Source organism: Mirounga leonina, unplaced genomic scaffold (genome assembly GCF_011800145.1).
Source record: "Mirounga leonina isolate KUSES-001 unplaced genomic scaffold, KU_Mleo_1.0 Mir_154, whole genome shotgun sequence".
Classification (NCBI taxonomy): Eukaryota; Metazoa; Chordata; class Mammalia; order Carnivora; family Phocidae; genus Mirounga; species Mirounga leonina.
This window is the reverse complement of record NW_023270389.1, coordinates 51,063,238-51,075,939: the sequence shown is the minus strand read 5'-3', so window position 1 is coordinate 51,075,939 and position 12,702 is coordinate 51,063,238. Positions and strand designations below refer to the sequence as shown.

At 46.9% G+C, this 12,702-nt stretch overlaps 1 protein-coding gene across 1 annotated transcript in view; it reads right to left on the bottom strand.

The window, feature by feature from the left end:
• The window catches only part of TNR (tenascin R), an 80,645-nt gene extending 73,456 nt beyond the window's left edge, over positions 1–7,189 (bottom strand). Inside the window, exons 1-2 of the mRNA XM_035010747.1 lie at positions 6,691–7,189; positions 3,632–4,108 (exon numbers count right to left, since the gene is read on the bottom strand). Coding sequence (XP_034866638.1) covers positions 3,632–4,108; positions 6,691–7,189 — 976 coding nt within the window. The remainder of the gene's footprint in view (positions 1–3,631; positions 4,109–6,690) is intronic.
• Between the last annotated feature and the right edge of the window lie 5,513 nt (positions 7,190–12,702).

The following is a 12,702-nucleotide window of genomic DNA, read 5'->3' as shown; positions in this document are numbered from 1 at the left end:
TGGGTCTTCTCCTGTCATAGTCAAAGAAATGGCCATTCCAAATTTCAAGTCATCAACAACTCCTACGGCACTTGGGACAAGTCAGTGTATTTCTTTTTGGTTCCTTCTTCCAGAAAATAAAGCTAATAAAGATCCAAGCAGAGAACTTTGGGATTTTAAAGTAAGAAGGGAGTGTAGAAGGATTTTTTATCTTGACGGCTTAACTTGGCAAATTTTTTATCTTGAGACCTGAGCTTGGTGGTAAACACCGCCTTCACTTGTGATGATAAAGCAGCAATGGTGTTGTTTGTGGAGGGAGTACTCTTGGGGGCCGTGGCTCAACGGAAGAAGCCACGACCACCGGCACTTGCCTTATAACAGCAGCTGTGTACATTGGGTGTCAGTAATTCTCATACGATGAAATGATACTGAACTATTAAAAGAGACTGTAGAAGAGCCATATGCCTTGATTCAATGAATTGAGGATGGAAGCAAAGTATTCATAGTCTTACTTTCTTTGGGGTTCCAACTTTGAACTTTGGGGAAGAGCAAGCAGTTAAAAAGGAATACAATATGACTTGAAAGATTAAAGTTGCTTTATCTGCGAAGATTCCACGCTGTTTACTTTTTAGATCCTGCCTCAGTTGTGCACATATGTGCTGAGAGCAGTTGGAACCAGTTCCACAAAGTGTCTTGCTCCAAGGAGCGAGTAATTTCAGGTGCCAAAGGTTGGGCTGGCTGCAGTGCGGGCAGAGGCAGAGGCTGACGTTGATGGATCTCCACAGGTCTGACTGAAGTCCAGGGAACAGCAATCTGGATTGTTTCAAGTCCTGCTCTGGTGGTTCTTTAATCCTGCTGACTCATAGGGAGTTTTGGCCAGTTCAATGGACAGATCCTGTGCTAACCTCCTTCACTGGGGACAGATGTGGACAAATAGTTTGACGTGGTTCTCTCCTCCACCTCTAATGCCTTTAAAAAAAAATCATTTGACAGGGCTCGGCTTTCCTATCAAAAGACTATTTCTTTGTGTATGTGGCTTTTACAATTTTTATTTTTCAATTCCGCTCTACTTAGCATCCCAGAGAGGATTAAAGAGTGCTAGAAGTTGGTAGGAGACCAAGGTTCTCATTCTTGCTCCACCATTAATTAGCGGTTTGGCTCTGGAAAAATCTTTCTGTCTCTCTGGACTGCTGCTTTTTAAATTTGTAAAATGAGAAGCTCAGTGTAGCTTCTTTCTATGGCCTGTTTTGAGTGTTCATATTCATGACTTTTTCGTTCTATTATCTTTACATGGCCAGAGAACAGAGGCAGGAAGGTTGGGATTTTGTCCCGTGGCACACTATGAGCAAAGATCAAGGCTTGGAGTCAAATGCAGTGGCCCTGTCGATGCTATTCGGTTGTATCCAAGCTCTGGTGGTCTCGGGGGCTCAGAATGAAGCCCTCACGATGGGCAGCTATATGCCGTGGCCTTGCCAAGGAGAAAAGAAGGACTCGTGCAGAGGTATATTTTGTGGTTCTCCATGATTTCACCTTCCTTATTCTTCTCTCTCCTGTCCTCACTCCTGCTGACAAGGGAAGCAGTGACACCGTGGTGTGTGCATCTGGCCAGAAATGTCAAACAGTGGGTAAATAGTCCCCTCTCCCACAGCCTTCTCTCAAAGAGCAAGCAAAGTAGCACTTTAGATAATGACCTAGATACTTCTCTGGAGGAGACCTGTGGTGTTCGGTTTAAAAGGCAGGCATTGAGAGCAGCACCTCCTGCAATGAGTGGTGGCTCTGGGGTTGCTATAGAAACAGGTGGAGGTTATGCAACTGTCCTTCCTCACATGCTTCTGGAACCTGTAGAGTAATTCATCTGGGCCTCCCGAAATCTTCTTCAAACAGCACAGAGGTAATGTGTTGGAGGTAACATGGGTTCACAGTTTGGACTCCACCCAGTTGTGGTTATGCCAGCAGCGGCTGAGTCTTCCCTGAGTGACCAGGTGGGTTTATCTCCAGTTCAGTCTGGATCCAGAATCAGATTAAGATTTTGCTTGCAAATGGACCCATTCTTGTAGAAAAGCAGGGTCAGGAATATGGCAGGTTTATATATACAAACAAAGGTCTCTATTCTATTAAGAAGCAGGTAGACTACAGAATAGCCATCCAGAACAATGGCTCAAGCTGACCCTTAGCATCCTCTGCCCCTCATGAAGCCTCGTCCTGTGCCTGGAACCCAGGGCCATGCCTCAACCTCCCCTTGCCAGCAACTCCCTTGTGACTTTGGATTCAAACAAGTCTTCATGTAGTGACGAGGCTTAACTTCTGCTTGAATTTTCCTTTGGAACAATTGGTATAACAACTATATGTGTTTTTAGAAAGACATTTCAGTTCAGTAAACAAAATTGGGATGCTAAATGAAATAACAATATGGAAAAAAATGAAGGAACGTGAAAAGATTTTTTTTCCTAAGCAGTGCGTTACTGTTTTTTTTTTTTTTTTTTTTTTCATTATTGCCATTGATCTTTTAAAAGAATTTAAGTTGAAGTCATGGGTGCAGGGACCTTGTCGGATTGGTCTGCTTATCTAGGGGGGGATCACTGGCGATGCTAAAGAACAGAAAGCTAATGAAGCTGACTTCCCAGGAGACAACCCATCAGAAGGTCTAAAGATATTTGATTGTTGTAGTTTTTTATTTTAAATCCTCCCAGTGGGCACTCTGAACCCACTGTTACAGACTCAATCATAAACGGAAAGGATCAAGATCAATCACATAACCTGATACACAAACAAAACTTATCAGCAAGAGTCACTGCTTCAGTCAGAAAAAGATGAACAATAACAGTGAAATGATGAAAATCATCTAATTTTAGGTAAAAGAAAACCCAACTCCAGTGAGATATTAATATTTTCCACTCTGCTGGATTTAAATCTTCATTTCAGTATATCACCTTTGTATCCATTTCCACAGCGTTAGACTACGTATGGGGTGGGTTCCAATTTGCTCAATGTCATCCGGAGCAAAATGAGTCACAGCCTTTTAATATTCCGTACTAATTGTTAGAATGTGAGTTGCTGCTTGATGACTTTAGGACTTTATTACTGTTTGCATTTAATTCCTTGCCTATAAATGCTTTTTCTTTTCCGTGTGGACACTAGATCGTTTCATCAATCAGTAAGCCCATGCAATATGTAAGTTATGAAATAACCAGAGCGCCTAGCTAGTCTGTTTATCACAGACCAAGCACCTCTTGTGCAGTAGCATTGGAAAAGGTCATGTCCCTGGAGTACGGCAACAGGCAAGGGGGATACCTGGGGGCCGGTGGAGCTCTCAAAAGCCCCCTGAGCTAGAGAGTGGCCTTGCCTAAGGTAGTACCATGGCGTGACTCTCTGCTTTCCTCCACCGCAAGGACAGTGGAGTGCTGTCACTGTTACTAGCACTGGCCCTGCTCAGTCTCAGCTTTCAGCCTAAATTTGACCTTTTATGGTGTCTGTCCTTTCCTCCTTAAGTCCACCTCATCAATTGGGACCGACTCAAGAAATCGGCTCTCTTGGAAAGCAAATGAGCACAACCCATTTGGGAATTCGTTTCCACGAAGTACACCTTCCCTCCCATCTCTCTTTCCACCTCTGATTAGTTTGCCAAACACCTTACGCAGCCCCCCTTTCCTACCTGCCGAGCAGTCAGGGCCCTGGTAGCCATCTTCACAGAAGCAGAGCCCCTCCTGGCAGTGTCCTCGCCCGCTGCAGGCGTTCAGACACCGCCGCTGACTGCAGTCGTCCCCCACGTAGCCCTCCTGGCAGAAGCAGGTACCATTGGCACATCGCCCCTTCCCCGAACAGTCCCCGGGGCACCTCAGCTCGCTGCAGTCCTCGCCTGTGTAGGGCTCTTCACAGACACACTCTCCATCCACGCAGAGCCCCCGGGAGCTGCAGTCTGTCGGGCACCGCAGCTCGGAGCAGTCACCCCCGCTGTACTCGCTGTCACAGACGCACTGGCCATCCACACACACGCCCCGGCTGGAGCAGCCCAGCGGACAGTAGGGCTCTGAGCAGTTCTGGCCGAACCAGCCTTCATTGCAGATGCAGCCGCAGGACTGGAGGCTGAAGTTGCCGTGGCCGCTGCAGTGAGGGATGTAGTCCAGTTGTCCTGGAACGGTCAAGGAGGAGGTCAAAGGGCAGCAGTGGCACCTCCTGTAAGTGGCACACGGGGAGGGGTGCACAGAGACTTCTCGCTCTCTGGTCAGATTTGTGTGGCTGACAGTCAAGCTCAATCTAGTTTGGTACATATCCAATTTTGTAACTATTTTCACCTAATCTGGGTTGCCTGTGTCTAGCATAGTGCTGAGGGCAAGGATGAATGAGATCTGGCCCCTTGTCCTCCAGGAGCTCACCTTCAGTGTGTCTTAGCTTGGGTTCCCTAGAAGTAGACCTTGGATGAGAACTCAGGTCAAGGGGACTTACTAGAAAGTGCTCCCAGGAGAAACTGGTCAGGGAGAGGGGGAGATTGGGGAGGGAGGAGCCCAAGCCAGGGTGCGTTAACAGGTGAGGTCCCAGGGAGGATAAACCAGGTTTAATCCTGCAGGATGCTCTGGCCACAGTGCAGGTCACACCTACCCATGGCTTAAGGGCAGTCCTGGGGTGGTATAAATGTTCCAGCTCTGCCCTTGTCTCCTCGGGCAGGCCAAGGAGGTTCCCTCAGCTCAAGGATGGTCCCTGACAAAGATGCCCAGGAGCTGGCTGTGGGGACTGATGGAGACCCAAGGGGATGTAGACTGAGTGCTGAGTCTGCTATGCAGGGCAAGATCATATGTGCTACAGACCCATCTTGCTTCCTCTCCTTCCTGCCATCTAGCTAACTTGGCTCATTTATCATAACTCAGCACCAGGGTCACTTCTAAGGCTTCCCAGAACTTCAGCCTCATTTAGTTACTCTTTGCTATAACGTTTTTGGATTCTAGGCATATCTCTGTCCTTGCCCTTACCACACCTTAACTACAGGGGTTAATTTATCTGTCTAGCATGAGTCAAATACACTAATAAAGCAAACATGAGCCCAGTACCTGCTTGGCATCCTTCTCTGCACTTGGCTCTGAGGAGATGAAGTCAAGCAAGTTATATCCTTTTTTAATTCTGCCACTTTACCTGGCCCCGTGGTCTGAAAGGACACCAGGCTGACATTGCTTTAACATAGTTCTTGCTCGTGGATGTTTCCATATCTGCCAGGGAGCCTGATGGGAGGCTGGAAGAAAGCCCACTCAGAAGCTACCGGCTTCCTGGGCAGCGAAGAGTTCATGTGCACGGACACCAATAACATCCCTGTATTCCTCCGCTCTGCTGAAAAGGCAAACTGGCCTGAAAGTTCTCACTGAAGAATGGGAAGAACTAGAAGAATGGGAGACGGAACGACTGGGCTTTCTCTTCTTCACATTGTTTATTTATAGTTTTGGTTATGAGGATGAGAAAGAGGTGAGAAAACTTGTGAAACATCTCACCATGCAGAAACTGCCCCTAATTTTGGTGTGTCTCAGGATGAACATGTCTGATACCCCTCTGGACATGCAGGTCATCCATGCCCTGTTACATGTCATCCCTGCCACCTCCCGCCTCTGCCCTGTGAAAGCCTTGAGACACCAGACCCTACAGAGGTGAAAACTGGAACCCAAGGTAGTAAGATGAATCCCTTTTCTCATTAAAGAATGAATGGCATGGGTCTAAGGTATCTTCTGGGTGAGAGGACTGAGCACAAAAGGGGACTCACACAATTTCTATTTATTAAGGGTCAGCTGATAGCTGTTGAATACATGGTGCTTACCAGAAGTCAACCTTTCATCTGAATAGCCCAAATTTTATATGTAATAATCCCTATCATTGTAGTCTATCAGCATCTTTAGGAGGGAAGGAAGGCATGAGTTATGTAGCTTGCTTAAGTACCAGCTAGTAAGTAGCAGAGCCAGGATTTGAACTCAGGGAGTCTGGCTCTGAAGATGTAATGACTTCTCCCAGAGAGGTCAAAATAGTAATCGCTAAGTGTTTCTAGTCAGGGGGTGGGAGAGGCGAGAGGTAAATCTCCTGGACCCTCAGCCTTTGGGGGCATGGAATCAGTTCTGCAAGTGTGTGTGAGTCCAGGCGAGCGTGCATGTGAGCAGGTGCTTGTGTGTGCATGCGCACCCACGCGTGTGTCTGTGGATGGAGCTGAAACCTCCATCTTGCGGGAGAAGATGGGGACAGGTCCTCTGAGACCTTAATGACTATCATTTACTCAGATGGGAGAGAGGCTGTGGCTGAGCGAACAGAGCGCCTGCGTTCTCTAGTCCCTGAGGTTAACATGGAGAGGTATCAATTCAACAGCCTGTGAAAACTAAAGATGAATGAAGACAGACACCAAATTCCCTGCTCGCCATAGAAGTTGCTGCGCTGAACCGATGTACCATTACCTGACTGATGCCCCCCAAATCAGGTTAATGTATTTCAAACTGGCTGAGCAGTGTAGAGAATCCCTGCCCCTATTCCCCCGGGAAGGACCGCGTTTAGATCTGAGATGTAGTAGCGGAGACCTGCAGACGAGCAGACGAGCGACGAGCGCTCAGAGGAGCGCACTTTTCCTTCCATGCGAGGAGGAGGTGCAGGATTTCGCGGGAGGGGCTGCCCCCCAGCGCACTGTCCCCCCCCCCCCGCCTTCCCCCCGCGTCTCGGCTGCCCCCTGCGGGACCGAGAGCTCCCAGCCCCTACCTGTGGCTGCACTTTCTGGGCAGCAGTTGCTGGTGCACTGGTCCCGGAGCAGCGACACCTCCCTCTCCAGCATCTCGATCCGGCTCAGCAGCTCCTGCAGCACCCGGGCCGAGCCGGCACACGGACAGGCCTTTTTGGGGAGGTTGATCCTGTGCGTGAAGGTGACCTGGCTCTCGTGGTCTGCGGTCTGGCCCGTGTACTCTGCCAACGCCTCGTCTTCGGCACTCACCTCCTGCTCGGCAGAAGCCTCCAGCCCGGAGGAGCAGAGGCTATCCAGGGGCACGTTAATGTTGTACACGTGGTTGAAGACCATCGGCTGCTCTTTGCCCGATGCGTTGTATTTGGCCACCCTTCCTTGCTCCTCCACCACCTGTCTCTGGACTCTTTCTGTGGTGACCTCCAGCTGACACTCGGAGGGCTTGAGCAGGGAGCCCAGAAGGATCAGGTTGACACCAATGAGCATGTTCTTCAGGACCACCGTTTCCCCGTCCACCCCCATCCTCTCAGCCAGAGCTCTGGGGTCAAGACCAGCCTGCAGCGCACAGCGTAGAGTTGTGGGAATCTGCAAGAGAAACCGAGGAACCAGATGACCCCTGAGAGCTGTGCGGAGCACCATGGCTGGGCATAATCCTACAAAGCTAAAGGATAGGCAGTTAAGATTTTCCACAGGGAGGCTGGGAAGGGACAGTAGCTACCAGGGTCACAGAAGCCCAGAGCTTTGCCCCCAAGAGGGATGGATTCCTGAAAATGGACACCACTTCTGCAGAAGGACATTTTGATTTCCCAAAAGGCTTACCTAGAATGCACGTTTCCAAGCCCCATGGTGGGCAATTAGCCCCAACACAGAGGACCTGTGAGGACTGACGACTGGGGCTTGGTGGATAGGCTATTCCTCCAAGGAGAGCTCAGAGCTTCCTTTCACGTCTGGGTGAGAAGGGTACGACAGAGCCTCAGGCTTACCCTCATATTTTTCCACATATTTATTAGCAAGGGGCCCTACCAGCCACTTCAAAATAACTTATTAACTCCTCTAAGCTCATGTATTCAATACGAGTTGACTTTAGAATAACCAACCAGGAAGATAATATAGTTCCAGGTAATTGTGGTTGTTAATAATCCTTGGGTACATTTGTGATTATCGGGCACTGTGTGAGTCGAGCTTTCTTTTAATCTTCTCATTAGTTTAGTCCCGGTGCTTTGTGACCACAGGGTGCCTTTCTTCTGAGGTCCTGTTTAAATTGCTAAAATAATGAATTAGCTCCTCTGCTGATTACCTAGTCACCAAAACCCACCGAGGATGATAAATGTACTGTAATGCAAATCAGTTTTACAGAAATTATATTTCTTTTTTATTCCCTGTGTAAAAGAGGAGAGAGACTTACAAACTTTGGTTTTAAGGGTAGTGTTAGAGCTTCTAAGAAGATTAAGGATGGAGGGATGGAGTAAGGCTAGTTCTGACTCAGAGAAGACATGAATGATGGCTAATGCCTACTGACGGTGCTCGGTGTCCAGACAGCATTGTGTACCTTGCACATGATATTCCTGGCCCTTGGGACAGCCCTAGGAGGGGGCCTGGTGATTATCCCCATCTCATGATGGAGGCAATTCTTCCTGGAGAGGTTAAGATTTGAATGCAGGCTTGACAGACTTTCACAGCCTGAAATCCTGTGTTCCTAACTGCTGTGCTGTAGTCCTTTTCTTGACAAGCATGTTCAATTTTCTGTTGTCTCTGATGGCAGTTGTGTTAATTCTAGGATCTACCTGGGAATATTGAGATTAGAAAGTTTTGCTAGGGTCAGATCCAATGTTCTTTCCTCCATGAAGCCTTCTCCTCTCACCTTTTCCTTCCTGTCCCTTCATCTGCTCTCCCCAGTGAGGCGAAGTTAAGCCCCTCTGACAGCATTTGTCATGCTAGACCTGTGTCTCCTTTGCCTGGTTCTCCCCACCTGGACTGCTAAATCGATTCTGGTCAGACCACGTCTTATCTGCAGCATTTGACATGTGCCTAGGGCAGCAGAAGTGCTCAGTACGTGGCTGTTGGATGAATGAGTGGATGCTTGGAAGGATGAATAAACAGATGAATTAATGAGTAAATGCCCAGTGAGCAAAGGGCTGAATCATTCTCAAACTTATTTGATCTCTTTCCATTATCCTCAGGTTATTCACTATTCTTGTCCCTTTCAGTTCAACTGGACAATGTCTGAGGGTCGATTTTGGTAGGAGTAATCTGTATTACTAGTATAAAATCCATGTCTCATTACTCAGCCTTTATGTTATATATTGGACCATAACTGGATATGGTCCCTGTTTCCAATATGAAGAGGAAACAGCGGAGCTGTTAAGATCATGGCACTGGAGCCAGACTGTCTGGGTTCAGACCCAGCTCCTTCACTTTCTAGCTGTAGGTAGATCATTTAACCCATTTCTCTATCTACACAATGGGGATTATAACAGTATGTGCCTGTAGTAGTGATTTTTGATGTAGTGAATTATACTGATGATTGAGTTATTAATACCTACCTAGTACCTGGCATTAACTAAAATAAATACATGTGGTTTGCAGACAAGTAGAATAATTGTTCTGATTCTTCCCCTACCCAAGGACTGCCCTGAAATCACTGAAGCATGCGAGAAGTCTCATCCATTAGTGGGCAGCGGGAAAGCCCAAACTTAGCATACCTTTGTTCGAACAAGGGTAGGTTCTTAGAGTAATGTGGGAGGTGGCGATCCACTGACCACATCCAGATGAGGTAAATCAACCTCAGGGATAGATGGAGTGACGTGCCTGAACCAAATTGACTTCATGGCTGTCAACTCTTCCCAAGGCCCTCAATCTAAGGTGCTACTGATTCTCCATTTCCAGGTACCTAACCATTGCCTTCTTGGAGGGTCACTTCTGCCCCTTCTATCACTGAAAGCTCCCCAGGAACGGCTCTGCTATCAGTCACTGACACTTATTCTCACACTGAAGGCTGAGGAGACTTAGCTATCTCTTTTACTCAACTAACGTTGGTTTGTCTGATGCATGTTGCTATTGTCGAATAGCTTTTTTTATTTTTAAACCCAGGAACTGTAAAATTATCATGCAAAACCCATAGCATGTAATGTAGTTTTTTTTGCACATAGTTGACACTCAATAAATAAGTGAAAGAATAAATTATGTTAAAACTGGAAAGGAAGACAAGTGATAGGAAAATTAAGAAGGAAAAATGTCAGGTCCTACACTTAGATCCAAAGCAACAACTACAAAAGTATCTATGGAGAGAAAGGTTTAGCTTTCTCTGAACAACACTTAAGATCCTAGTCAATAACCAAACTTACTATGAGTCAGTTGACAGCATGATATTTGTAACCTCCAAAATCTTATTTAAATTTAGGTTTTATGAATTAAAATACAGAATAAAGGAGAAGCAAGGGGCTGTTTCACTCTGTACTGCACTGATCATTGATCACTTCAGGGTGGCCAGGATGTTGAAGGGACTCAGTCTTGTCATACGAGAGGGAGGAATTTGGCATTGAACCCAGAGAAGCGAAGACTCAGGAGGTACACTGGTTCCTTTTTCATTCATTTGACAGATATTTATTGAGTACCTACCATATGCTGGTTCCTTCATTCACAGAAGTTGCATTCAAGTGTGTTTGCACGTGTGCGTGTATGTGTGTGTCAGGGGGAGGACAAACAATAAGTTGTAAAAATAATCGTGTGCAGGTATCTCTTGCTTTTTGAGAGTTTGCATTATGCCACCTTGCACTTAGGAGAGACCTATATTAGTTCTGCAAAGGGTTTTCGCATTTAGGAAATTGGGCAAAAAGCAAAAATAGTGTTCAGCATTGATTCTGCAGTGCACCATGATAGAGGTGGTGCATACCCCAAGCAGCGAGAGGGGTGCTGCCCTGCTCCTTCCTGGGGACAACACTCAGCATCTCATCATCGAGTCGTGAGAGGTTTGAACTGTGTCTGTGAGCATCTGTGCTTTATCTCATTTTATTTTGGACATCCATTAGCAAAATGTGTCCTAAGGTATTAGAAAAGCCCAACAGAGGTTTTTTTTGGGGTCTTAGAAGGCTCAAAAACTTTTCCACATAAATTAATAGTACGTGCTTCTTCTCTTTATGCCATTTCAACTTATGAAAGCTTTCATAGGGACACTTTACTTCCAGATAGCAGGGAAACCTGTATATCATATATAATGTATCATATAAGGCATAGTATATGGTATTTAATGTATGATGATGTAACATTCATTTGTGTGTGTTTGTATCAGCAAGTGGCAAATGGAGGAGAATAAAAGATGAGGGGCCAGGGCGCTAACAGGGCAGGAGGAGTAGGGCATGGTCAGGGAAGGATTCTTTGAGAAAGTGACAGCTGAGCAGAGACCTCAAAGAGGTGGAGTGGTGAGGGCGCCTGGGTGGCTCAGTTGGTTAAGCGACTGCCTTCGGCTCAGGTCATGATCCTGGAGTCCCTGGATTGAGTCCCGCATTGGGCTCCCTGCTCGGCAGGGAGCCTGCTTTTCCCTCTGACCCTCCCCCCTCTCATGTGCTCTCTCTCTCTCATTCTCTCTGTCTCAAATAAATAAATAAAATCTTAAAAAAAAAAAAAGAAGTGGAGTGGTGAGCCAAGCAGATGGCGGAGGAACAGCATTTCAGAGATAGGGAACAGCAAGTGTGAGGGCTCTGAGGCAGCAGCAGGACTTCGAGGAACAGTTTGAGGAACAGTGAGACTATGGCCAAGCAAATGAAGGAGCAGATGTGGGGAGATGTCAGAGAGATAGTGGGGCCAGGTCAGATATGGTCTTGTAAACCACTATAAGGACTGTCTTTTATTGTAGTTATATGGTCACTCTTCTAAATGCATCCCCAACCAAATACTTCTTACGACCCAGTCCCTATTCTTTTTTTTTTTTTTTAAGATTTTATTTATTTATTTGAGAAAGATAGAGCATGAGCAGGGGGAGGGGCAGAGAGGGAGAAGCAGCTCTCCACTGAGCAGGGAGCCTGACGCGGAGCTGGATCCCAGGACTCTGGGATCATGACCTGAGCCCAACGCTGACGCTTAACCGACTGAGCCACCCAGGCATCCCCCTAGTCCGTATTCTTGAGAAACTCTCGGTTTTGTGGAGAAGATGAAAACACAATAAATAGAATAACAGTGCGATGTGATAATTATGATGACCAGCACATACACAGAATGCCCAGAGAGGGCTGCAGGTGGTATGACTCAGTCAGGGGTAGCAGGGACAGCTACGCAGACGGTAGCATAACTGGCAGTGCCCTTTGCCAAGTACTTCTGGCCTGGCTTTCCAGACACATGGTGGGACTACATTTTCTGGCCTCCTTTTGGTTCAGTGCGGCCATGCCACTAGGACTGGCCAGTCAGTTCTGAAGAAGTGATGTGCGTCACTTCCGGGTTGGTGCCTTCAGTGCTGATGAGAAAAACTCCAGAGCTCTCTCCCTCCTGTAGCGGCTAGCAGGGTTCAAGACGGTGGCTACTTTCTCGGTCTGGGTCCCCGAGTGACGACAACACACAGGGCCCGGGCTGACCCACAACGAATGGGCAGGATGTGTGGGGCAAATAATCTTTTGGTTTTTGAAGCACAGATTCTGGCATTGCTTTTTCTCACAGCATAACCTAGCCCATCAGGAGATGGTACTAAACTGGATTACTCTTTAGGGAGAGAAAGCAGAAGTGCGTCGTACACTAAAGACATCACATTTGCTAAAACTCCAACGTGTGTTTTAGGAAACAAACATTTAGCAAACAAACATCGTGCAAGCACTTGCTCAATCAATGTAGTAAGCATTTGAAAGACTGTGGAAGGCTGAAGGATTGGACTTTTATTTGGCAAAAGGTCCAAGGGAAGTAGTTTCCCCCAAGTGGGGTAATCTACAAGGAAACCGATTTTGGCTCCATATAAAGAATAGCTTTTCTTTTCTTTTTTTTTTTTTTTAATGTTTTATTTATTTATTCATGAGAGTCAGAGAGAGAGGCAGAGGCAGAGGGAGAAGCAGGCT